At 42.5% G+C, this 27,620-nt stretch overlaps 3 protein-coding genes across 5 annotated transcripts; 1 reads left to right on the forward strand and 2 right to left on the reverse strand.

Moving 5' to 3' along the window:
* The first annotated feature begins 2,532 nt into the window (after nt 1-2,532).
* si:dkey-110g7.8 (GTPase IMAP family member 8) lies at nt 2,533-8,438 on the forward strand. The gene is made up of 3 exons (XM_024432872.2): nt 2,533-4,025; nt 4,409-4,993; nt 6,309-8,438. Exons 1-3 carry the CDS (start codon nt 3,227-3,229, stop codon nt 6,383-6,385), a joined length of 1,461 nt encoding a protein of 486 aa, XP_024288640.1. The 5' UTR covers nt 2,533-3,226; the 3' UTR covers nt 6,386-8,438.
* Nucleotides 8,439-13,804: 5,366 nt separating this feature from the next.
* atf4b (activating transcription factor 4b) lies at nt 13,805-16,780 on the reverse strand. 2 transcript variants are annotated; one of them, XM_024432876.1, is made up of 3 exons: nt 16,605-16,780; nt 15,359-15,772; nt 13,805-15,157 (listed from the first exon to the last, which is right to left on the reverse strand). In XM_024432876.1, the coding sequence occupies exons 2-3, from the start codon at nt 15,660-15,662 to the stop codon at nt 14,187-14,189; spliced, it is 1,275 nt and encodes a 424-aa protein (XP_024288644.1). In that variant the 5' UTR covers nt 15,663-15,772; nt 16,605-16,780; the 3' UTR covers nt 13,805-14,186. The 2 variants fall into 2 exon arrangements, with proteins under 2 accessions (XP_024288644.1, XP_024288643.1); XM_024432875.2 differs by having other exon boundaries at nt 13,805-15,160; nt 16,605-16,778.
* Nucleotides 16,781-17,733: 953 nt separating this feature from the next.
* On the reverse strand, nt 17,734-26,417 carry LOC112258480. Of its 2 annotated transcripts, none has more exons than XM_024432874.2 (11): nt 26,195-26,417; nt 25,119-25,232; nt 23,836-24,009; nt 23,591-23,731; nt 23,392-23,511; nt 23,156-23,293; nt 21,565-21,774; nt 21,343-21,438; nt 21,073-21,112; nt 19,059-19,113; nt 17,734-18,903 (listed from the first exon to the last, which is right to left on the reverse strand). In XM_024432874.2, exons 1-11 carry the CDS (start codon nt 26,201-26,203, stop codon nt 18,162-18,164), a joined length of 1,839 nt encoding a protein of 612 aa, XP_024288642.1. In that variant the 5' UTR covers nt 26,204-26,417; the 3' UTR covers nt 17,734-18,161. The 2 variants fall into 2 exon arrangements, with proteins under 2 accessions (XP_024288642.1, XP_024288641.1); XM_024432873.2 differs by having other exon boundaries at nt 21,073-21,115.
* Between the last annotated feature and the right edge of the window lie 1,203 nt (nt 26,418-27,620).

Here is a 27,620-nt window from a genome sequence, read left to right on the forward strand (position 1 = left end):
TACCAAATATGTCATGGTGCAGCTGCTGTCCAAAAATGTCACATGGAGAAGAACTGTTTTTTTTGCGACACTTCAGGGCGATGTATGGTATAAGATGAGACTCACCAGAGATACCTCAGTGGACTCACACATAAAGAATGATAAAGGCCTCTAGTGGCCAAAAGCCTGTTTTAGCATGGGCAGCACATAGAGAATGACAAAGAAAGCATCCCTATATCATTCTAATTATGGTATCTGTGAGCGCATGGGCAACGCCATTGAGGCAATCTCCATTTTGAAGTAGTCCATTTTCTTCTTCTACTACTTATATGAGTATGCAAACAAACTGAAAGGGTACATACTGCCACCTGTTTCATGTTGTTTGAACAGGTATAAAGCCATAGGGTTTCCTGCAGGATGTTTTCTCAATAATACTTATAATACTAATACTAATATTATCATTCATCAAAATCTCTATAGTATTCCTATAGTGAGCTTTATTTTATTTTCTATATTTGTTGGTATTTCTTCAAGCTGCTTACCATTCATGTCTTATCATTCATGTACTTTTTTCAGTGAACAACATTTTTGTTCATTGTCATACTTGTTGGTTCAGCTTGTTTTCCTTTTTCTGCTTATTATGTTTTATTTGATTTAACTAGGCAAGTCAGTTAAGAATACATTCTTATTTACAATGATGGCCTAGGACCAGTGGGTTAACTGCCTTGTTCAGGGGCAGAATGACAGAATTTTACCTTGTCAACTTGGGGATTTGATCTAGCAACCTTTTGGTTACTGGACCAACGCTCTAACCACTAGGCTACTTGCCACCCCAAAGTACCTACTTTTAAAATGAATGTTATTTAAATATTTCCAATGCCCATGTCACAAAAAAAATGGTAGATCCAACATGTCTCAACTCCAATTGAATGGATTGAAGAGCAACTCCACACTTTACTTTACACTTCACTTTATGACTCAAATTTTACTCATATAGTGTGGCTAATGGTAGGTAGCTGATGGTGTAGAATTATTCCATTTAGATTACAAAAACGGCCTTTATGTGACTATTCAAGCAGTCTACATCAGAGTCAACATGTCAGAGCACATTCTTCAATAGGAAGTAGCAAACATATACATGGAGATATTGTTCATGAATAGCACCAAAATACCATCATGCTACAGCACCCTCAGCACCCCTACTTCCACAGCTATGCACAGAGGGGTCATAGTGTGTAGCTACAGACAAGACTTCCCGTGATGTAGCCCAAACCATTGGGACGCTACAGACATTTTCGTGACAAGACCAATTTTTCGGATGTCTTCTGACTCCAGGTCTTTAGCTCTGCCACCTCCAACCGCAGATGGGGAAGACGTAGCCCATGGGGGAAAAAACATATCTGTAGCTTAGACAGATTGCTATGGGGATTTTTCTGTTAGGCTAATTCCATTTCTGGACATCGACTCTACATCAATTTACAAATCTCAGATAGGTAGGCCCTATACTATTTGCACAATTCAAATATTACCATGATATTGCATCATTTATACCATGCTATAGATCTGAATCATGGAAATGTACCATGGTTTTAGCTTTGAAGTATGATGGTACTGTCATGCACCTAAATAATACCAAGATATTGCATAATTTATACCATGGAAATACCATGGTTTTAACCTTCGGCCATGGTAACGCATAATTATGATAATCTTTATTAATTGTGCATTACCCTGGTACAATAGCAATATAATGCATTAAATAAATAAACCCACCAAGGTCAAAAGAGGTTGGTTGGTTGGTATTATGATGCATTTATATACCATTATGGACAAGTTTCTGATAAAGTCAGAGGCATTAGGCTACTATTGTTGTTCCTGGTTTGTCTAACGTCAAAGAAAAAGGGGAATAGTTGATGTGAAAAAGGGTAATACTTTCTGTACCGTTTTTTGCTTATGTTTGGGTTCCCTGTGTTGCCAACCAGAAATGTGGGAGAATGTGAGATATAGCTATGGTACTCTTATCTTTGGCATTTTGTAATGATGATTTTTTTTTGTATTTATTGTTTTTTAAAGTCAAGGGGTGTTGTGTTTATTTCGGCCTGCAGAGGGAGCCGCTCAATCTAGTGGTTGCTTCATGTGCTCTCGCTCTACAGTGGCTCTCGCGCTAGGCTGCCTAGATGCATTTTTCCTCCTCGTAAAGCTGTTGCAAAGCTTATTTGCTGTGCTTTGTGTGGTTCCGTTTGTAAGACTGGCACAAGATGCTCACACGCTAAACTGAAATGATTCATAAGAGTCGCGACTCTTTGGTTTGTATTATAAGTAGCCAAAATGTACAAAACCACACATTTCTGGTCTGCATTTCAAATATTGTATTTTCTTGTTAATACCGTATTTCAATATGTCATCATCTCTTTCCCTCCTCCCTCATATTCTCCCTCTCTCACACATGTTCCTCCAATGTCTGTATTATAAATAGTGTTCAGCATTGGGTTCAGCATTGCTCCCCACTTTGTCTCTGTCTGCAGCAGTATGTCGTGCTCGGTGTGGGTGCAGCTCCCTTGTCTGCTTCCCCTCAATATGACCAGTCATTTCCCTGAAGCTGCATGGTGTTAACTTCCTGTCTGCACAATATTCGCTCTTGAGAAGATAAATAAAAAAAAGGGGGAAAATGAGTTCCAGGGAAGAGGGGGCAAGACAGAAAGACCTACAGAGAGAAAGGGAGAAAGAAAATGGTAGAATGAGAGGAAGAGAGAGAAGGAGTGACAAAGAGAGAAAGGGGAAACAGAGAGCGAGAGAGAGCGAGAGAGAGGGGGGTAGGATAGAGTGAAATGTTCTGCGATTGAAGGAGAGTGAGCATGAGAGGGAGAGAGACTAGAAGACTAAACCTTTTTGACTGCCAGTATTTTGTGGACCGGTCAGGATACACCATTGAACACATTACCGGTGTCCCCTGAAGGAGCAGGAGGCAAAAAGCATGGAGGTGGAGGGGTGAGTAAGAAAACAAGAGGCTAGAGACAAAATGGCTACAGTCTCCACTGGTTCTGAATTTGGTACCGGTAGGTGAGTTTACTTCTGGAGCTCTGCTCCTCTATGTTTCGCTACAGATAATTATCTGCACTCTTCCATGGACAATCCCAACGGCAGCTACTGTCAGTTATAGCTCTCTCTTCTCTGGCCATCTGACAGCATAGACATTAAAACAGGACAATATCTATCACTCACTACCTTCCTGCCTTGGAGAGCTCAAATGGAGAGTCCAAACATCTGCCAGTCGTTGTCGTCTCCGACAGTTGAACCCATCTGTCATCTCCCGGAGCGTAGGCTTCTGTTGCTGGGGGGACCAGGAGCTGGGAAGAGCACCACAGGGAATGCCATCCTAGGTGAGGAGATCTTCCAGACTGGGACAGAGACTGTCCACAGCACCGTTGGCCACGGGGGGGTCTGCAGGAGGCGTATCACTGTGGTTGACACCCCAGCCTGGATTATACCCCATGACTCAGCGGATGATAACACAGGGGCCCCGCCAGAGCGGGCTAGCAAGGAGGGACCCTGTGTTGGTGCCACCCTCTGTCCCCCAGGGCCCCACGCTCTCCTGCTGGTGGTCCCCGTGTCACAGCCCTTCACAGAGGGCCACAGGAAGGCAGCAGAGAAGCAGCTGGGTCATCTAGGAGGAGGGGCCTGGAGGTCCACCATGGTGCTCTTCACTGGGGTCGACAAGCTACCGGAGGGGACGTTCGTAGAGGAGTTCATTGCAGCTGGGGAGCCCCTTCAGTGGCTGGTGGAGAGGTGTGGTAACAGATACCATGGCCTGGATAGTAACACACAGCAGAGTGGGGATGACAACACGGTGAACACACAAGTTCAGGAGCTGCTGGAGAAGGTAGAGGAGCAGGTTAAGGAAAACCATGGCTGGTATTTTGCAGTAAACGAACTGATTCTGCTAGAGGAGGAGCAGGCAAGGAAGGCAGTGGAAGAGAGGCGGGTGAGAGAGGAGCGGGAGGAAAGGGAGAGGCAGAGACTGCGGATGGTCGGAGGGCCTCCCAGAGGTGACCAGCTCTTATTGCTTCATTGTTAGAAGAAAGAGTTTTAAAAGGGTTCTTCGGCTGTCTCCACGGGAGAACCATTTCAAGAACCCCTTTAGATTCCATGTAGAACCCTCGGTGGAAAGGGTTCTACATGGAACCCCAAAAAGGTTCTACCTGGAACCTAAAAGGGTTCTTCAAAGGGTTTTTAACAACGGTTCATGTAATAACACCGGTTAACTTTGCTACAGGGTTCTTCCATGGGGACACCTGAAAAACCTTTTTAAATATAACCTTCTTTTCTAAGAGTTTTGTATACTTGGCATAATAGTTCCTAAACGTTCACAAAGGTTTTAATAAATAGCATACACGTTATAAAGCTTTCTATCTCTCCCTGTCTCTTCCAGAGCTGAGGGTCCTCTTGTTGGGCTGGAAAGGAGTGGGAAAAAGTTCTGTAGGGAACACCATCCTGGGCCGGCGGGACTTTGAGTCTGGAACAGAGACGGAGCAGAGCCTTAGGAGGCAGGCTGAGGTGGCCGGACGCAGGGTCACTATCGTTGACACCCCTGGCTGGGACTGGTTCTCCGTCAGACGTACTCCGAAACACGTGAGACAGGAGTCGAAGCGAGGTGCCACCCTCCTCCGGCCTGGCCCCCACACCCTTCTCCTGGTGCTGCCAATCATCTCCACCCTCACTTCACGCAAGAGGAGGACCCTGGAGGCCCACCTGGAGGGCCTGTTTGGTGATAGGGCGTGTCTCCACACCATGGTGCTGTTCAGCTGCGGGGATTGGCTAGGCCGAACGCCCGTCGAGGAGCACATTCAGAAGGGAGGGCGGGAGCTCCACAGGTTGTTGGAATACTGTGGGAACTATTATCACGTGGTGGACAGCAAGATGCCGGGGAAGGACACAAGGAACATCTCAGATCTGCTGGACAAAATAGAGGAAATGATCAGAGAGAATGGTGATGAGGCCTTCTTGCCAATACAGAGTGAGTAGACAGTAGATGATACTGAATCCTGCTCTTCTTTCCCTGCTGTCATTAATTCACTTCTGGGTGAAGTTCATATATGTTATTATGATTGTTTTTGTCAAGCATTTTTTGTTATACAGTAAAGTTTTAAGGCCCCTTGACTTTTTTCACATTTTGTTACGTTACAGCCTTATTCTGAAATGTATTCAATTGTTTTTGTTCCTTCTTTATTCTAAAATGGATTAAATAGGTTTTTTCCCTCATCAATGTACACACAATACACCATGACAAATCAAAAGCAGGTTTTAATTTTTTTTGCAAATGTATAAAAAAAATGAAATATCAAATTTACAAAGGTATTCAGACCCTTTACTCAGTGCTTTGTTGAAGCACCTTTGGCAGTGATTACAGCCTCAAGTCGTCTTGGGTTTGACGCTACAAGCTTGGCATACCTGTATTTGGGGAGTTTCTACCATTCTTCTCTGCAGATGCTCTCAAGCTCTGTCAGGTTAGATGGGGAGCGGTGTTGCACAGCTATTTTCAGGTCTCTCCAGAGATGTTCGATTGGGTTCAAGTCCGGGCTCTGGCTGAGCCACTCAAGGAAACTCAGAGACTTGTCCCGAAGCCATTCCTGTGTTGTCTTGGCTGTGTGCTTAGGGTCAATGTCCTTTTGGAAGGTGAACAATCGACCCAGTCTTAAGTCCTGAGAACTCTGGAGCAGGTTGTCATTAAGTATCTCTCTGTACTATTCTCCGTTCATCTTTCCCTTGATCCTGACTCGCCTCTTGGTCCCTGCTGCTGAAAAACATCCCCACAGCATGATGCTTCCACCATCATGCTTCACCGTAGGGATGTTGCCAGGTTTCCTCCAGACGTGACGCTTGGCATTCAGGTCAAAGTGTTCAATCTTGGTTTCATCAGACCAGAGAATATTGTTTCTCATGGACTGAGAGACTTTTAGGTGCCTGGTCATGGTCATATGAAATGACTGGTCATATTGAGGGGAAGCAGATAAGGGAGCTGCACCCACACCTAACCCAAACAAACAAAGGGAAGTATGAAGGCAGCTTTGTGCCAACAAAGATAAAGGGGTAAATATATGTCCCAAAAAAATTACATATTTCCTGAGGTTTCTTACATATCCTAGATATATGACAGACACTTCAAAGCATTATTCCTTATGATTTGTTTTTTTTTATCCAGTCTTTTTTGCCATTAATGTGTTTCTTTGGGCTATAGTAGTAAAGGCCAAATTCAATATTTTACCAAATTATTTTAACCCCCCCTTTAGAGAATAAGTTTTGAGATAATTGGGTTCTTTTGTGTTTGACAGTGGATGAAGAAAGCCCTGAGTCATCTGAGAACAACAGCCCTGAAGAGGACTGTAGCAGAGGATGCCAGCTCCAGTAGTGACAAGGGAGAGAGTAGCCAAGAGCACATGCTTACACACTGTAAGGTGGACATGCTCTCACACTCCAAGCCAAAACATTCACATTTCAAAGTGGCCTGGTGTATAATTACACTGGAAATTAAATTAAATAACACATACAATGCCTTCAGAAAGTATTCACACCCCTTGACTTTTTCAATGGAAAATGTCAAGGGGTGTGAATACATTCTGAAGGGACTGAACATGTATTCAAAGTAGTTGCGTCATTCTTGAATTGCTGTGGCATTTGCGTCCCTCGCCTTTGCAACCATGAAAAACACTTTAAAAGGACAAATAATTGCACATCATTCATGTTTTTGTTTATATTGAACTGTTTATCAATGATACAACATAAATGCAAGTCCTTTATACTGCAAAACTGTATGCAGTACTTAATGCAAGCACATTGTAGTGACATATTTTGGGCATTAAGAGAAATCTATCTACCATTTTGAATGCTAGAAAGCAACAAAATATTGTATAGTTCAATGAAAACAAATAAAGGCTATTAAAAAGAAGGCAAATGTATATAATACAAATATCTATTTACCAAAAAATATATGGGGGATTGGAAATTATGCTTAGAATTACATTGATAGAAGTCACAATCTCTCTGCAATATTAAAGCTGATCTCATTACTCATTACAAAGATATACAAGGCAACAGTAAACATGTCGTCCCCCACGAATGATGCAGCCTTGAGCCAATTAATAACAACAATTCAAACAAGGGTGACACTTTATTTGAAGGTACACATATGAGCCACTCATTTCTAGCTTATAAGTATGTATATAAGTAGCTTATAAGGCCTTTATTATGTGTTATTAGCCATTTATTATTCCTTAATTAAGTTTATTTGTTATTCAAACATTATAATGCATGTAATAATAACCTCATTATTAGCTATAATAAAGTCATATTTATTGTTAATAAATATCAAGTAACACAAGAAACTATCTCAAGCTGGGACTAATAAGGGGCATAGCACCTCAATACTTGTTCCCTATTCTGAAGTGTGATTATATTTTTACTTGCTGATTTTTTCCCCCCTGTTAATGACCTCATTGGACAGAAAGGGACACACCTCCCTCATATATACCATACAGCCAACATTCAAGATACATTTTTATGTAATCAATTAGCAACTAAACGTCTATATATACTTCCATCCATGTTGGCTATTTGGCATATAATGTGGCATATTTACTATGACTGTGATATGGGGTTGCCTCACCTGATGTGGTTGCCTCTATTGAAATGTAAATGAGGGGCAATTATATTGTGAGCAAAATTATTCATCATGTCACTTTAGTCAATTATTTTTAAAGGGTTAAAGACGTAATATTTGACCTTCTATGGCCTCCATTTAAGAAAATCCTAGTTTACCTAAAATGTGTCATTAGTGTTACCATCATTGGTGTTACCATCATTGGTGTTATTACTCCTACTGTGGCACAATTCTATCATAATGGTAGAAATGATTTAAAGTCATTAAGCTGCCCTCTTAGTTGATTTGAAATGGGAAGATGTACCCAAATACATTTAAATATTTAAAATCTAGAGAATGGACATTTCCAAAATCCCCAAATGCCACTGCAATTCAAGAACGACCCAGTTGTCATTGTTTCCCTCAAGGTGTTATGGTAATTGAAAATGCAACTACGCATTATGAATACATTGTCTTATAAATGCATGTTGTGGTGAGCATCCTAAAGATAAACGTCACTCTGAAAATAATCACATCAATCTTATTATTTTATCAGGCTTTGGTTTGTGTCGTCAGAACAAACCAAACTAAATTGGAATGTAGTAATGGATGTTCTGTAACAGCACTGCCGTGTATTATTGAAATCTAACATTAACTTTGTATTTTAAATATCGCAACTCTGACACTTATAAATGCTTTACTGACTGTTTTATCTAGTAGTGCATTGCAGTACACATATTAAAAAATACATGCACATGATGTTATGTGAATGTTCAATTGCACTGAAATCCGTGAAAACATGTACATTAAAGTATTTTGCACTGCATGTACTGTATATTGTTATGAAATGGGGTCAGGTCCCGAGTCAGGTCCTGTGCTCTGCCAGGAAGCCTTGATAAACACACAGGTGTGAGCAATTGAGATTATCGTCAATCAGAGAAAGGTGGCCACAAGCCTCTCGGCCTGGCAGTGTTTGTTTTGTGTTAGCTTAAGTTTTGGGGCATGCCCTCTTTGTACTTTTTGTTTTTATATTATTTTTTGTCACCATGAACTGAACAAGTCAATAATCTGCTTGGGCTGGCCAACTAAGGGGTCAAAACGGAGCTGGCCCTGGACCCCGGTAAGTTTGCTGTGTCCTGGGCACAGGTATACAACACGGTCCACATACTCTAACTTCTCACATAAATGCACAGTTAAAATCAGGTTACAGCTCATGTACAGTGCCTTGCGAAAGTATTCGGCCCCCTTGAACTTTGCAACCTTTTGCCACATTTCAGGCTTCAAACATAAAGATATAAAACTGTATTTTTTTGTGAAGAATCAACAACAAGTGGGACACAATCATGAAGTGGAACGACATTTATTTGCTGCACTGAAAGTAAAGGGGCTGAATAATTTTGCACGCCCAATTTTTCAGTTTTTGATTTGTTAAAAAAGTTTGAAATATCCAATAAATGTCGTTCCACTTCATGATTGTGTCCCACTTGTTGTTGATTCTTCACAAAAAAATACAGTTTTATATCTTTATGTTTGAAGCCTGAAATGTGGCAAAAGGTCGCAAAGTTCAAGGGGGCCGAATACTTTCGCAAGGCACTGTAGCTAGGCCTAGGACACCTAGACATAGCGTGTGCAACAATATCGGTAGGGTAGCTAGCTGGTATCATAACATCCTTGTGTAGTGATATGTGTAATGAGTGTGTAGTCTTAAAACATTAGGGGCTGGTTTCCCGGACACAGATTAAGCCTAGTACTTGGGACAACAAATATACCAGGACTAACAGAAAACCATTGTAACTTCAGTCCAGTCCTGCTCCAGCCAGCCCCCATCGTCCTCAGCGAAATTTTGTTTTCTGTGTGGGAGCAGCTCCCTAATATGGGTCATCTGAATAACAAGTCACTTTCCAGAGAAGAGCTGCACTGTGTTGACCTCCCGTCTGCATTGTGTACAATCTGTTCTCGTTAAGGCTGAATATGACAAGAGATACAAGAGAGTTCCGGGAATGTGAAGGAAAGACCATTAGAGAGGGAGGAAGAAAGAGGAAGGGAGAGTGAGAGGGGAGGAGTCTGAGAGAGATGGGATAGAATGTGAGAGCCAAGAAGAAGACTGCCAGCATCTTGTGGAGCTCTCTCTCTGTTTACACAGTCTAACAGACAGACTATCCCCTGAAGAACTGGGGGGAGAAGGGAGGTGGGGAGTGAGAAAGAAAGAAAGAAAGAAAACAAGAGGCTAGAATGGCTACAGTCTTCTCTGGCTCTGAATCTGGTACCCGTAATTGAGTTTAGTTTCTGAATGTCAGGTATCCATCCGCACTCCTTCTTGCACAATCCCAACATCTGCTGTCAACTTTATAGAGGAAACTCAGACTGAATGGTGATGAGGCCAAAAACTAACTGTCCTTTTTGCCTGACTACCTTCCTGTTGTGGAGAGCACAAATGAAGAGTCAAACAGCCATCAGTGGTTGTTGTTGTCGTTTCCGACAAGAGAACCCATCTGTCATCTCCTAGACCGTAGGCTCCGGTTGCTGGCGGGGCCGGAAGCTGAGAATAGAACTACAGGGAATGCCATCCTAGGTGAGGAGGTCTTCCAGACTGGGACAGAGACTGTCCACAGCACCGTTGGCCACGGGGAGGTCTGTGGAAGGCAGATCACCGTAGTTGACACCCCACCCCGGATTACACCCTGTGACTCAGCAGATAATGCTACCGGGGCCCACCAGAGCGGGCAAACTCTCCCCCCCCAGGGCCCCACACACTTATGCTGGGGTCCCCATGTCACAGCCCTTCAGAGGGCCACGGGAAGGCTGCAGAGAAGCAGATGGGTCATCTAGGAGGAAGGGCCTGGAGGTGCTCTTCACTGGGGGTGGACAAGCTACCTGAAGGAACATTTGTGGATGAGTTCATCACAGCTGGGGAGCCCCTTCAGTGGCTGGTGGAGAGGTGTGGTAATAGATACCATGGCCTGGATAGTAACAAACAGCAGAGTGAGGATGACAATATGGTGAAGACACAGGTTCAGGAGCTTCTGGAGAAGGAAGAGGAGCTGGTTAAAGACAACCATGGCTGGTATTTTGCAGCTGGAGTAGGAGCAGGCAAGGAGGGCAGTTGAGGAGGGTGAGGGAGAAGGCGCAGAGGGTCCGGATGATCTTTGTGTTTTGCCGGGCTGGAAACGAGAGGGAAAAAGTTGTCGGGAACACCATCTTAGGTCAGAGGGCCTTTTTAGTCGGGGACAGAGATGGAGCAGAGCCTGAGGAGGCAGGCTGATGTGGTCGGACGCAAGGTCACCATAGTAGACACCCCCAACTGGGACTGGGTTTCTGTGAGGCGCACAATGAAGCAAGGGGCCAACTTCTTCCAGCCCAGCCGCCATATAACCACCACAGGTTCTAGGATAGGGCAGAGTCAGAGACCTGAACTGGGTACCGGTATGGAAAACACACTTGAGCTCCACAGTTTGGATCTGCTGGGCAAAATAGAGGAAATTCAGACTGAATGGTGATGAGGCCTTCTTGCTCGTACACAGAGATTATGGTGAGTAGAGGATACTGAACTGCTCTCATTTGTCAATGGCTCAGCACTATTGAACTGATAACATCATTGTTCTGATCCAATGTTTTTTTGCCAGCATTTGTGGTTGAAATTTAGTTTACCTTACCCTTTCTGTCTTTGTGTTGATGTGGTCTCTATACCTCAACCTCCCCCACCACCACCCTAACATTTACATGAGGTCATCAGTATGCTCTGCCTGATAGGATTCTTTTGTGTTTAACGGAGGACGACTGCACTGGCCTTGTGGACAAACACTGCTGCAGTGCAACTGGCTGTAGTTGTTTCATTTGTAGATTGGTTTTGCAATCATTTTACAATACTTTTTAGTTTTAATAAATACATTGATGATAAAGTATGTTTTATTGTCACACGCCAGATGGGTGAAGTGAAATGTGTTGTTTTACAGGGTCAGCCATCGTAGAACAGCACTCCTGGAGCATATGAGGGTTAAGTGCTTTGATCAAAGGCACATCGACAAAACATCCGTGTGTTGTTGAATCCTACTGCAGCTGGAGAGAGAGACAGTTCTGACATATGTAATTGTTTTAAGATTGTCACACTATGGATTATTTCGCTATTTAATTTAGAATTTTAAGACCCTTTCAGATATAAAAAAATATGTACTTTTTTTGGTTGATAAAATATAGAATTTGGCCTTTACTACTATAGCCCAGAGAAACGCATTGAATAACACGTTAAAAAATGGCAAAAAAAGACAGTAAAAAAAAGTAGCATAAGAAGCAATGTTTTGAAGTGTTTGTCCTATAAATATGAGTCCCAGTCAACTTTGGACACACCTACTCATTCAAGGGTTTCTTTAAAAAAAAACTGTTTTCTACATTGTAGAATAACAGTGATGACATCAGAACTATGAAATAACACATATGTAGTAACCAAAAAAAAACAAATCAAAATAAATTTGAGATTCTTCATAGTGGCCACCATTTGCCTTGATGACAGCTTTGCACACTCTTGGTATTCTCTCAGCCAGCTCCTCTGCGGAGATGGAAGAACCTTCCAGAAGGACAACCATCTCTGCAGAACTCCACCAATTAGGCCTTTATGGTAGAGTAGCCAGATGGAAGCCACTCCTCAGTAAAAAGCACATGACAGCCCACTTGGAATTTGCTAAAAGGCATCTAGAGATCATCAGATCATGAGAAACAAAATTTACATTTTGGAGATGAATCTGTCTCTCTGGGGAGGCACCAGAGTGTGGAGGTGTTGATGATATTCATAGGGCCTGTAGCTGCTAGACCTCTGATGGGGACCGTCTCTGTGGATCTTGCTTTGTTTTTGAGGAGGACTTGGTCCTGGAGGTCCAGTCAAACGAATAATTAAGTTATTAGGAATTAATCAAGGAAATAATTTACTTTTTGAAGCCTATCCCACTGAACTGTGATTAACAAAGTATTTTTTGCAATACCATCCCGAGATAATTTGTAGGTCTATATGTCCAATGTAGGTCTATTGCATGTCTTCCCATATTTAAAAGATGTCTGTGAACTGAACATACAAAACTTCAACTGTGTTGCTGACGCCAACTGCAACTGATGAATCAACAGAACCCACAACTTGTGAAAGCCTACTGTCTCAGTCACGGGCCATGAACGGATAGGCCAGGTTTGGTCAGTCACATGTCCATTATGGATCTCACATGAGATTCCCAAGAAAGACTGAATCGCATGACACTCCTGGAGCCAGAATACTTCCTGCTTTGCAGAGGGGGTTATTATCCATTATTAAATTGTGCAACAAAATGGTTGGAATAAAAAGGTTGCTTTCAGACCAGTTGTAACATCAAGAGTTAGAAGTTGTGGTAAATTGGGTTTAATTGTCCTATGGAACTGGTTGTGCTTCTCACTGCCCACAGCTTCTTTGGGGAGCTTGTGTTTTCAGAGACATACATTGTGCCTCAGCACTAAATGTTCGGTACAGGCCCAAATGGAATTTCCCCCAAGCTATCTGGACAAAAGGCCTAGAACAAAAACAGTTTCAGAACCCTAGTGCCAGTTTTAGGTTGAATACAGGGCAGTGTCACTGTGGTCAACCTCCATTATTTAAGCAGTGCTTAATTCCACACAAACAGTACCATTCAGAGCAGGTCAGTGCTGTAAAAACTGTGTTCAACAGAGGATGATCAGAAAATACAAATTAAGGATTTGGAACTTGGATGTACCCGGACTCCTGTAGTATCCCACAATGAACTAAATTAACTTTATAGGTGATATGGTGCAATTTAGAACCCAGTCCTTGTTTTCTCTAGAAAGAAGCACCACATGCTTATGTCTCATGGGACTGTAGACCTTTCTGACAGTTGGAGTGCACACAATGGTTGTTTAACCTGACCCTTATCTGGGTAAAGAGTTTTATGTTGGGCCAGCCCACACTGATCATGTTCCTCCACGGAACAGGTTTTCACATGACAGGAGTGCACTGGAGCAGGTCAGATCTGGGCAATATTTAAACAACTTGCCGCCACACTTAAACATTCACACCTGTATTAGCCAAATGACAAGGCAGGCCAAGAGCCCTATTTTGAAATGACTATGGAAATGGCAAAATTGGTCCCAATAATATACTTTATCATGAACACTATACTCCCATTCCCAGTTTGTTTGCTAAATGAATAGCACAAAACCAAACAGATTTGACTTTTTAATAGATAAAAAAAGGAATACAATCAGATATGATTCCGACTACAGTAAAAGTACATTTGAATAAGAGGCTTCAAAGCCTATTTAAGACATGCATCTACAACAATATAGACCAGTCTATTGATAAACGATGACAGACTACAGAAGAGCAGACTAATTACATAAGTCAATATTGTTTGTCTGGAAAATACTTAAAGGTTTTCATACAAGAGATAAGGGACTACATCAAACTCAAGCTACAAGAACAATAGTCTCAAACTCTTAAAGGAAGAGACAGGCAGGAAGGTCAATAGAACTTGGGCTTTGGGAGTCTCAATACAATACATGCATTTAAAAAGCATAGATTTTAGATAGTGGGATACTTGGTGGGTTACACAGTACAGTTAGAGGTCACGAGGCCCTTCTTGCTCTTAGCTTGGCGCACCTCCTCCATGAGGTCCTTGAGATACTGGATCTCATTGGCGATGGATTCTGCTTTCTCCGCAAGCTTGTGGTTCCTTTGCTCGAGGTCGTCGCACTCCGCGCTCAAGGCCTCCTGCTCAGTCTTCTTTTTCTGGCGGTAGCGCGTGGCCGCCGTCTTGTTCTGCGCCATCTTCTTGAGCTTCTTCTCCTTCGGGGGTCCTCCAGAGGAGGACTTCATTTTCCCACTCGATGTGGTGGTGGATGGCTGGTCTGGATGTTGTGGCCTAGACTTGGGGGTTGTTGGGTACGGTTTGCTCTCGTTTTGGAACCTTGACTGAGTTGTGGCAATGGAGGGCCGGTTGAGCTGACCAGAGGAGCTGAAGCTGCTGTCACTGTCAGAGAGGATCTCTGGGATGGTGATAGTGGTTGTCACACCGACCTCCCGTTTAGGGGCCAGGAGGACGACGATGCGGGTCGGCGAGAGAGACAGCACAATGCTGGGGACCGGCTGGGGGACCTCCAGGTGAAGTGGCTTCTCGCTGACGCTCGCTGAGACATACACCTCACTGCCCAGCTCTAAGGTGAAGGTGGGAGATGGAGGAGGAGAGGGAGCTGGGGACTGGGGCTCCGACTTGATCTCCAGCTCCTCCTGGGCATCAGGGACGCAGGGGGGAGGTGAATGAAACCCCTCCTGAGGGTCTTCCTGGGGCTGTGACATGGTCGGGGGGAGAAGTGGATCAGTGGTGGTGGGGAGGTCCGTGGGAATAGGGAGAGTGGGGAGGGGGAGTAAGTCCAGCTCCATGGGACACTCAAAGGAAGTGATGAGGTCTTCAGGGGAGCTGGGGGAACCGTCTGGGCTGCAGGAACCAATAAGGGAGTCCAAATCAAACTCACTCAGGTCTACCCTCTCGGCCATCCAGTCCATGCCAGAAAAGGCATCTTCTGTGGAGGACAAAGAGAGGGTTAATCAGCTGCTCAATAGCTAAAGTAATACACTGGAATTACAATTTGTGATAAGTCCTTACCTTTTCTATACAGCAAAAAACAGATGGGAATCAAATATAAATCGCTATGGATTTCTACACACTGTCGACCAGTATGAACATACGTGGGAAGGACTAAGGATATTATGGTCCTCACCTTTCCCATCATCTGCACCAATGTGATGGGTGTGGCCTAGCTGGTCAGCAGATAGCCAAGGGAAGGACAGCAAGTCTGCCTCAGCCTTCTCTTCCTGGAGGAGCAGTGACGGCGGAGTGGGAGGGGGGGATAGAAGGAGAAGTGGAGAAGAGGAAGATGACGAGAGGGGTGAAGCCCCCCCCTCTATCGAGGCAACTTCATCTTGGTGGCGCAGCGACCCCATGGGGTCAGCCATGAGAGAGGAAGGCCCCCAGAGTAGGGCCTCCATATCGTCCAGGCCAAACTGTGAGCTCATCATGGTCATAGCTCTGTTGTTCAGTCACTAGGATCTGAGACGGTAGGTACGGCAGTAAGAGGTTGAGCGATTCTTTTATGCTGTCAACTACAGCAGTGCTGAGGGTTTCCACAAGGGACCTGGGAAAGAGACAGGATTAGACATGGTGAGTTCATGTAATAATGTAAACAGTATCTCATAATGTAGGCAAATTAGCTTTTTCTCCTTTGTTGATTTTTATATTATGACATGGTCGGCAGTGTTATGTTGTGTAATATTTGGAAGCACATTTTTGATTGGGTAGGAAAAACATGAAGTCTGAGCTTATGTTTATATATGTAATGTGTTTTGTGCACAACACTGCCCCTACCATTTTACAACGCTGGCACTGAATTACCCTCCCTGCCTTTGTCTTGTGACTCGCAAACGCGCCAAATGAGGTCAGTTTCCACAGCAACCATCGTCAGAATGGAAGTGTCTAGCGAATGAGATGGCGGCTTCCGCCTCCCTAACCAACAGCCACACTTGTGTTCACCCTCCCGCGTTAAACACTGATTATATCGCCATTTTGTTCAACAACAAAAAAAGATCACGAACCATTTTGTTTGCCACGTTGGCATTCCTGGAAAATTCCATAAAATCGTACCACCTATTTTTTAAACAATTGGTGACAATGTCTAACGCTGTAATTATGAAACTACTCACTGACCATTTTGCCCGAGCGAAACACAATGTAACATTCTCTGATCTGACTCGTGACTTTGGTATCAAATGTCATTCCAAGGATTTGTCTGGCGAATGGCGACCTTACGGCAAGTTATACTATATGTATTTAGAAAATACTTCGCCAGACAACATAAGCAGGCTAATAGCTTCACAAATTGAGTTTCGAGTTCATTGACGTCATTGGGCTGTCAGATTCACGTTAGCTGGCAAATTGCTTACAAATAAAATCCTTAAATATATACTTACGTCATTTTGACAAATATGAAGTTGAAGCAGTGCACTGGGTTGATGCACTGTTGGATGTGCTGCTGCTAGGACCGCCGCAAGCCGTTAAACTGCCATTTCGCTCAAGAGAGCGGTGTCACTTGAATGTTGATATTGTTGGGCGCTGGTGGAAAATGGCGCATTTTGAGAGCGCCGCTTAATATACAACTCCCAAAAGACCAATGATTCATATATACACACTAGAATACTGATAGGAGTCGCTGTGTTGAAGCCTCCGTGCCTCCCATCGTGCTACCCCCGTCATTGTAAAACATATTTTGGAACTTATAGAAAAGCATTTATTAATGTCTACATTCATTTTTGTCACGTTTATTCTATTACAGAGACCATAATGCATACTTTTAAATTATATTATGTGAGATGAATATACAAATAAAAAGTGAAAAAAATACATAACATTTTCCCTAGTCACATTTTTAGAGGTTACTAATGTTACTGTCCTCAACTACAGCAAATAATACTTAAACATATTTAATTTTGTCCTTGAAACATTTAATTGAAATATAATTCCATTCAGTCTTATGGCGGACTGAGCCTACTGGTGAGTACCAACATGGCCGACCGGTGGCTTCAAAGCCTCTAAATGGCCACTACATAGCATAAGCTTTCCAGGGTTTATATACATCGTTGATGTAGACCTAAGGATATCCTTCCACAGGCACTCGCTAGCTTCTATAACCACAGTCATAAACCCCACTTATTTCTACAAATTATCTTCTTAAAATGTGATATTAAACCTACCCTATCCACACTGCTAACCCTATGCCTAACCCCTCTATTTGAATTAAGACCAAAATCTATTTTTGTTTGCCAATTTTGACTTGGTGGCTGTGGAATCAGGCTTTGTGGCTATAGAAGCTAGTGGGAACCATATCATTCCGCACATTGGGGGTTAACAGGGGCCAGTTTTAGAAATCATCCTGTGATGTCTTATACTAATCACATTTATGTGAGCCAACAACTTTTCAATAAAGTTTATTGCATGTCCTTTTTAGTATTCAGATAATTCACAAATAGTATATAGATAAAATGTCCCATTGATATTCTCAGCAGTACACACTGCATAATAAAACATTTCACATTCATACTCTTACATTTTAAAAACTTTATTTGAAACCACAAATCGCATGACAGTCGAGAGGATTAAAACATTTCAAAGTTCATGGATATATGGAGACTTATGGATACAGAAAGCACCTTCTCCATGCAGCAAAGCTGCACAAAACAGCCGACACCGAGCAGTACCGCTGAATCTGAAAGCCACTTACTGTCAGCCTATGTACATGGCTGAGACTCCCAAATATTAGCACTGCAAGTTTGCACTGATAACCAAGGCTGTTCACAGGGGCTGAAATTTCAGCAACTTGTCAGCAAAGGCTGGCTTCATGTAGGCTTCATTAGGGCAACCCACTTCAAAAATGAGCACCTCCCTACGGCCTCCCCCCCAAAAAACAATATCTTGCATCTGTCCAAAATATTGCCAGACCTTTACTGCAATAACGACGGCAGACACACACCTCAAAATCTACTGGCTGCTAGAAAGAAAGTCTGCCACACTTGGTGCAGTTCATTGAGCTCCTCCTGTAGCTCTTGGGTCACACCACGGATCCTGGTGGCAAACTTAGTCTCAGAGCCCTTTTTCAGCCTCTGGCCATCCTTGTCAGTAAAATACAGGTCCATGTCTCTGGCAAATCCTTGCAGGATCATCTTAGACTTCATGCCCAACTGTTGGGACTTATTACACCCAGGATGCACTGCCTCCGCCACCCTGGCTATCCGCAGGACCTCAGGATCAGCATGCTGGAGCCTGTGGAAGTTATACCGCCTCAGCTCAGCCATCCCACTGTGGATAAAGCAAAGACACAACTCCACGTCTGCTATCTCAGCTGTGTACTTCTGTACCACCTCCTCCAGCCTCTTTCTGTCCACAGAGTTGATTTTGTTGTTGTCCATGGTCGCTTTGATGCCCATCCCAGTACCCGAAGCCACCATGCCCGCCCCAACTGCCGTCCCTATGAGGGAGGCACCCATGGTTATGGGGGCGAGGACAATGCCCACAACGGCCACCACCCCTCCCATTACGCCCGTGGTGCCCCCTGCGATGCTCATGGTTTTGGTTTTCTTCTGCACTTTGTCCAGCTTCTCAGCAAGGTCGTTGAGCTCTGTGATGTGGCCTCGCAGGGTATCGCTACGCTTCATTAGCAGGCAGTTGAACAAACGGAGGCTATTTTTCACATAGAGGCACCTCTGGCTGAACTCCCTGGTGGGATGGATTTATTTAAAAAAAAAACAGATTTAATAAAAGACGTGCTAATTAAATGGTATGCCTGCGTGTATTAGATGTAAGATCAAAGCTCTATCCTTGAAATGGTGTGTTAACCACATGTGTACAGTAAGAGTTTAGTCTGGTCTCACCTGGTTTCATCCTCTAGACTGAGGCCATGAAATGAAGGAGGCATGTTTTCCCAGCCTGAAAGAGAAACACATACACAATTACAAACCAAATGTATTATCCCTCAGTAATATATGGTCATCTATTGAATCATAGACAGCTGAGAACAGTACAACAATTACAGAAGAACAGTTGCATGTTCTTTCATCCTTAAAAATTAATTAAATACAATGTAATGTATTGTAAAATAATACGAAATACAGTACCAGTCAAAAGTTGGAACACACCTACTCATTCCAGGGATTTTCTTTATTTGTACTATTTTCTTCATTGTAAAATAATTAGTGAAGACATCAAAACTATGAAATAACACATATGGAATACTGTAGTAACAAAAGAAGTGTTAAACAAATCAAAATATATTTTAGATTTTAGATTCTTCAAAGTAGCCACCCTTTGCTTTGATGACAGCTTTGCACACTCTTGGCATTCTCTCAACCAGCTTCACCTGGAATGCTTTTCCAACAGTCTTTTCCTAGCCACTGTGCTTCTACATTTGCATTGCTTTCTGTTTTGGGTTTTAGGCTGGGTTTCTGTATAGCACTTTGACATCTGCTGATGTAAAAAGGGCTTTATAAATGAAATAGATTCATTGAAGGAGTTCCCATATATGCTGAGCACTTGTTGGCTGCTTTTCCTTCACTCTGCGGTCCAACTCATCCCAAACCATCTCAATTGGGTTGAGGTCAGGGTGATTGTGGAGGCCAGTTTATCTGATACAGCACTCCATCACTCTCCTTCTTGCTCAAATTGCCCTTAGAGCTGGAGGTATTTTGGGTCATTGTCCTGTTGAAAAACAAATGATAATCCCACTAAGTGCAAACCAGATGATATGGTGTATCGCTGCAGAATGCTATGGTAGCCATGCTGGCTAAGTGGGCCTTGAATTCTAAATAAATCACTTACAGTGTCACTAGCATGCACCCCTACACCGTCACACCTCCTCCTCCATGGTGGAAACCGCACATGCAGAGATCATCCGTTCACCTACTCTGTCTCACAAAAGACAAGGCGGTTGGAACCAAAAATCTAAAATTGGGACTCATCAGACAAAAGGACAGATTTCCACCGGTCTAATGGCCATGGCTCGTGTTTCTTGGCCCAAGCAATTCTCTTCTTCATATTGGCGTCCTTTAGTAGTGGTTTCAAAGCAGAAATTTGACCATGAAGGCCTGATTCACGGAGTCTCCTCTGAACAGTTGATGTTGAGATGTGTCTGTTACTTGAACTCTGTGAAGCATTTATTTGGGCTGCAATTTCTGAGGCTGGTAACTCTAATGAACTTATCCTCTGCAGCAGCGGTAACTCTGGGTCTTCCTTTTCTGTGGCGGTCCTCATGAGAGCCAGTTTCATCATAGCGCCTGATGGTTTTTGTGACTGCACTTGAAGAAACTTTTAAAGTTCTTGACATTTTCCCAATTGACTGACCTTCATGTCTTAAAGTAATGATGGATTTTCATTTTCTTTGCTTATTTGAGCTGTTCTTGCCATAATATGGACTTGGTCTTTTACCAAATAGGGCCATCTTCTGTATACCACCCCTACCTTGTCACAACATAGATGATTGGCTCAAATGCATTAAGACAGAAAGAAATTCCACAAATTTACTTTTTACAATGCACACCTGTTAATTGAAATGCATTCCAGGTGACTACCTCATGAAGCTGGTTGAGAGAATGCCAAGAGTGTGCAAAGCTGTGATCAAAAATATGTTCTTAACTGATTTGCCTAGTTAAATATAAAATAAAAGTCAAAGGGTGGCTACTATGAAGAATCTAAAATATATTATATTTTGACTTTGTTTAACACTTTTTTGGTTACTACATGATTCCGTATGTGTTATTTCATAGTTCTGCTGTCTTCATTATTTTTCTACAATGCAGACAATTGTACAAATAAAGAAAATCCCTGGAATGAGTAGGTGTCTCCTAACTTTTGACTGGTATTGTACATCTGTCGTAATAATGTTTAACTCACATCCAACTGTCTTCATCCACCTCATTAGATTTTCAAATTCCTGCTGAAAAACAAAAATAGGTACAAATAGGTTTTTAGGTCAAATTGAATTGATGGATAATCTAATAATGCAGGTGAACAGCAACAGAAATAGGGAAAACCTCATGTGAAGCCTGGCTCTGGCTTCGACACTGAGAATAGGACGTACTACATACATTGGTACAAAAGAAGGATAGAAAATCCCTCCAATCATTACAATGCAAATCAATAACTTCAGACTTCACTCTGTACCTCTGCTTCCTTATTGAATTGATAGTTCTGATAACGTTGACCAGGTTGGAACTGTGGTGCTGCGTGTGTTTTGTCGACGCTGCTAGATGGGTTGAACTGAAATAATAGAGATACAAAAACCATTGGTAATTATTTTTATTGAATACAATGTAGGTAGGATTATATCCACTTATTGTCCGGTACGATGTGGCACGTGTGTATGTGTGTGTGTGTGTCTCTCACCTGGAATGTGTTCTCATCAGGCAGTACTTCTAGATAAGATAATTGGTCCTGAACCTCGCTGACCTCGCTGTAGACTGACTCTGAGTGGAAGATGGTGGTAGGTCGATACGACAGTGGTGGTTTATTTACAGGTGGTGGTGGGGGGGTGAACGAGGGTGGGGGTGGGAGTTGAGGACGAGCAGGCGGAGATCCTCCTTTTGCGTTGGTGGGCTATGGAATGAATTTAGTTTTGTTTCACAGACACAAGCAACTCTATTGCTGCAACTTCATCATAGTATCATAGCCTTTCCTTACGGAAAAAAACACATGGTTTCACATGTGGAAGATCTCCTTTTTGTGAAAACCCAAATTAGTCATTATGATACACACCCAGTGATTTTCAACTTACTTCTTTTACACACATTGTGTATGTTGATTTATATTTTAGTCATTCAAGCAGTCACTTTTATGCATCCATTTTTGTATTTTTCTGTAATTATTATTCAGTGTCCTCATCTGGGATTTGAACTCACAACCTCTTGGTTCACAGCATTATGATCTTTATGCTACTCCACCACATCTGTGTCAATAACTGATTTCACCTGCATTACTACATTTTGGATTTCAAAGTAAATCTCAGTTTTGTATAATACTCTCAATATAAACTATTATATTTAGCATAGTGATTCCGGAGTAACATTTAACACAATAATATGCCCCATGAAGGTTAGACAACAGTAAAACCTCAAATTGTTGAGAGAAATAAATTAAATCAATGATGAGACAATAGTCAGATTCAGTAAAATAGCAGGTCAAATGGCACTCTTTTGCTAAGTGCAGAGACTTATTATAAGTCATCAATGTGAAGGGCAATGCTACAGACATTATGGTGCCGCAGAAAGATCAGCACACCTCAAATCCCAGGTGGGGTCATGTTTCAGCTCAACAGCGTACCACTTACTAATAAAACCACCATATCATTACTTTATTATAATGGTTTGGGGCCATCTGGGACCATCGTGACATCCTGACGACTGATAAAACAAATGTCTTGAGAACATCTTACAAACATCCTAACATGGTCCTTACCCTTACAGAAAAACAACCTGAATTTCACATGATCAAGTGTTTAAGTTAAGTTAATGTGACAGCAAGTAAAGCAACATGTTATAACATGAAACTAAACACGTGACAACGTGTAAATGTGGTCTCGTGAATTGTTCCAAAAACATGCTTGCAAATGATTTCACAGTTGAAATTTCACTTGCATATGATTTCACTTATGAAATATCACAGGTGAAGTGTTCCAAAAACATATGTTTTCACATGTGAACAATAACAACAAATCAACAAGACACATGTACATTTCATAACCATGAGGGGACTTTTTGAGTTTCAGGAAGGAAGGAACATAAAATAGAGATTTCACACATTTCATTGTGAACGCTTCTCTGTCACACAGGTACTGTATTTGTTTCACCTCAGATGAAAGCAATGACAGCATATCACAGTAAATACATGTTGTACTATATCCTTTGAACTGCACCACGTGCGTATGTGTTTGTGCTTCTGTCAGAACCAGTTGGAGACAAGGGGCATGTACTGCTCTCACCTGCAGCAGGGGTTGGAGTTGTGTGGTCGTTGTTTCGATCCCTGAGGGGGAACGGGACAGTGTGTGGGAGGGGGGCCCTCCTGGCCGTGGTGGGGGCCGTGAAGGGTGAGGCGACCTCTTATTGTCTGTGTTTGAGGGCTATTGAACATGAAAAACCCCAAAGGCGATGTTAGTTGCGAATTGATATAAGGGCGTAAAAAGTTACTTGAGTGATGCTAATAATGAGTGTTGCTTACCCTCGGACTCTGGGATCTATTGACGTCATAGCCCCCATACAAGGACTGGGTTTCAGATTTGGGTCGAGCTGGGGGTCGAGCAGGGCGAGGGGATTGACTGTGCTTTCGTTGTATGGAATCCTATACCAATACATAGAAAGCAAAGATATCTCATTGACAGTTTTCTTCTTTGCAATGAATATGAAGTACTCTCTCTCACCTGAGGTTGTAATAGGTGCATTTCAGGTAGAGTCCTCTCATACTCTGAAGAGGAGCGGGACATCATGGGGGACCGAGGGGGTCTCAGAGGCCTTGGGAGTGGAGGAGGGGAGGGCTTATTTTTGCCATACACATCTAAGGCCTGTGTTAAACCAAGAGAAGAGTAGTAGTGGGTTGATTTTTTTATTCAACCTATCTTACTGTATACACTATATACTGGCTTATTCAGTGGTCCTCTTGGTTTACCTTCTCAGTCACTCCAAGTTTAGATCGATCAACATTGTTATAGTCCCCGCTTGCAGTTGGTGAGGGGCTTAGAAGAGTGCCATGGGTCTTGGGAGGAACTGGAGGGCGGCGAACAGGACGAGGGCTCAAACGGGGGCTCTGACAGTCCGTTAGGGAGCCAGTCTGATTGGAGGTCTGTCAAAACAGTTCATAAACCACTTAGCAACAATAATTGGAACATTAACTGCAAAACACAGTGAGCCAGACTAGAAAGGGTAGAATGAGAGGGGGAATAGGAAGAGGCCCCTGCCTCTGCACAGCAGTGCGTGCATCTCCTATGCTGGTTCTGACAGGAAAACGGATAAGAAGAACCTAGATATAATGAAACACAAGAGAAGAGAGAGTGTTGTTGACTCAGCTGGGTATCCATCACATTGCCATAGCTGGGGGAGAGCCCTGGGTTCTGTCTCTTGTCCAGGGGCTCTGAGTGGGACATACACCGGGGTAATGCGGGCTGAGTCTTGATTTTGTACACAGATTGGCTTCTTTCTGTTAGACTTGGCTGAGATACAAATCACAAAGTCACAATTATGTGCAGTTAAACAGTATATAGACTGTTGTGTCATAGAGCATTGGGCCAGTAACTGAAAGGTTGCTGGTTTGAATACCTAAAGGTAAAACACAAATTTAAAAAATCAGTCGTACTGCCCTTGAGCAATGCTCTTAACTCTAATTGCTGCAGGGGCTTTGTACAATGGTGACCCTACTCTCTGCAGGTGTTGGGATATGCACCAAGAAATGTAAAACATTTCCATTACATACTTTTGTGTAACAGGACAAATATAAGCACACCCCAAAAGTATTATTATTATATGAATAATAAGTACTTTACTGTTACAGCCAATTAGGATTAATGAAATGATAATGTAGCTATTGTGACCATCCAGAGTTTTGAAACCCAGGTCTCCTGCATACGACAGTATATAAGGTGCATTTCTTCATGTCTTTGAATCATACCTTGTTAATGCTGTCATAGCAATTGAGCCTGGGGAAAAGTTTAGTGCTGTCCTGTATTTGATCTCACTTGGCTACTGCTCACCTGGGGCTCTGACATCTGAGGCCTCCAGTCACTAGCCGTCACAAAGTTTGGCCGAAAGGGAGACTGGCTTCTTGACATTGCAGCCCCTGGCCCCTGGCTATTCCATAGGCTTCCATTGTCCCTATCATTCTATCAAACGCAATTTTAAAAATGTAACACTGTCAAAGAAGCATTTGAAAAACTTTCCTTCTGGCATCATCCTTACCGTTGATGCGTTTTCCTCTTGGTTGTCTGAATCCTCCTGTAAGGATGGTAGGTCATAGGAGCCGGTGACCGTAGACGACTTCACCAAGAATGACTTGCTGGGGGGTATAGGAGGCTGGGGGCAGAATGATGGGAAACCACAACATCAAATCACTGCAAACTCTCGCTTGTCTTTTCACATGACAAATCTTCAGTGAGAGCTTTGTTTTGAAATGTTGCACTTTCCCCCTGATATCAAGTCTACTGTGTGAGGAACATCCAAGACTCATAAATACAAGATACATCTAACTATGAGCAATGACAAATACTTTTAGCCATAGTGTTGGATTAAGGCTTTAGTTTCACACTGAAAGTTGGCGCTGTTTTAATGATGACACAACAGCCAACCAATGTATAGGATATCCGACCATATCATTTTCACAACAAACCGTCCCTGAGAGTTCCTGTCGCTCAAAAGCACTTGGCTGGCCATCACCACTGTCAGATTATCAGTAACATGACACTCAAAACAAATCTTGCTAAACATTTATGTTACTGACTGGTCTTTTAGATAGAAAGATTGTTTGTTATCTATAACTAACTACTACTGTCTCTCTGACTGCATATTATGTTGAAAAGCCTGCTTTTAAAGTGCAAATTGTCAAATATGTCAAAGCCATCAAAATGCTTTGACATGTGCTAAGTTCAGATAATGAATATATCACTGGTTTGACCGGTTTCTTTCTTTCGCCTTTACGTGACTATCCTCTTCTTTTGTGTCTATGGAATTTCGATTATGCAACTCTGTACGTCATAGGTATTTTGGCACTGCAGGTTTTGGCTGTACATGAGGTTGGCATATTGTAGTGTCTTACGTCTTCATAATCTAAACCATTTTACATGATTTTACAATCATTTTATTGTTTCATTAGACTTGAATTTCATATGATCCTCTAAAAGCCACTGCTATTTGTAAGGCCAGAGTAAACGGTCATTCTGGTTAGGTTTAGGTTATGGATTAGATGTATCCTTAATGACAATTTGTATGTTGCCCCATCAAAACAGAATGTTTTCCCCAAAGTCAATGTAGGACCTTACCGTTGTCATGCTTTCAGCCTCTTCTCACCTTCAGTCTTTCCCTCTCTTTGAGTCTCTCCCCTTACACTTCTCTCTCATGCATGTTCATGCTCTTACACCTGTTGTGGAATGGATGATAATGATGTCTGTGCCTCTGTCTTTGTCACCTATGCCTTTGTGATGTCAAATAGGTGTGCTCTCACTGCTGCTTGGGAACAGAAAATACATGGATCTCTTTGCACCACTGCTCTCAGATAGACTTTCCTTTGACACAAATGGCACCCTATTATCTATTTGGTGCACTACTTTGGTCAAAAGTAGTGCAACCTTTGAGGGAATAGTGTGCCATTTGGGATGCAACCTGTTTCTCCTCAGATAACAATTTCCTCATTCCTCTTTAGCCCTTCCCCTGTGTATTCCCCCTCTTATGCCTCTGTGTCTTGGGCTCTGGTCAAAAGTACTGCACTATGTAGGGAATGGCATGCCATTTGCCCTTATATGACCTTACTCACTGTTACCCATGTGCACCTTTGTTAACTTCTTTGGGATAGGGGGCAGCATTTTCCCATTTGGATGAATAGCGTGCCCAGAGTAAACTGCCTCCTACTCAGTCCCATATGCTAATATATGCATATTATTATTGTTATTATTGGATAGAAAACACTCTGAAGTTTCTAAAACTGTTTGAATGATGTCTGTGAGTATAACATAACTCATTTGGCAGGCAAAAACCTGAGAAGAAAATCCAAACAGGAAGTGGGAAATCTGAGGTTTGTCAAATTCACAGTGGGATATGGGTTATGTTGCACTTCCTAAGGCTTCCACTGGATGTAAACCGTCTTTAGAATGTTGTTTCAGGCTTCTCCTGTGAAGGGGGGCCGGATGAGAGCTGTTTGACTAAGGGGTCTGCCAGCAGCTTCGTTCTCAGTCACGCGCATTTCACATGAGAGGTATCTCTTGTTCCATTGCTTTTCTACAGACAATGGAACATTATTGAACATTTATGATAAAAACATCCTAAAGATTGATTCTATACTTAGTTTGATAAGTTTCTTCAACTTGTAATATAACTTTTTGAACTTTTTGTCCGACTGGACCTGAACACGCTTTTGGATTTGTTTACCGAACAAAATAAGCTATTTGGACATAAATGGACATAAATGATGGACATTATCGAACAAAACAAACATTTATTGTGGAACTGCAATTCCTGGGAGTGCATTCTGATGAAGATCATCAAAGGTAAGTGAATATTTATAATGCTATTCATGACTAATGTTGACTGCTCAACATGGCGGATATTTATTTTGGCTGGTTTGGGCTCTGAGCGCCTTTCTCAGATTATGCTTTTTCCGTAAAGTTTTTTTGAAATCTGACACAGCGGTTGCATTAAGGAGAAGTGTATCTAAAGTTCCATGCATAACACTGAATTTTCATCAACATTTAT

The sequence above is a fragment of the Oncorhynchus tshawytscha genome, linkage group LG09, assembly GCF_018296145.1.
Source record: "Oncorhynchus tshawytscha isolate Ot180627B linkage group LG09, Otsh_v2.0, whole genome shotgun sequence".
Taxonomy (NCBI): domain Eukaryota; kingdom Metazoa; phylum Chordata; class Actinopteri; order Salmoniformes; family Salmonidae; genus Oncorhynchus; species Oncorhynchus tshawytscha.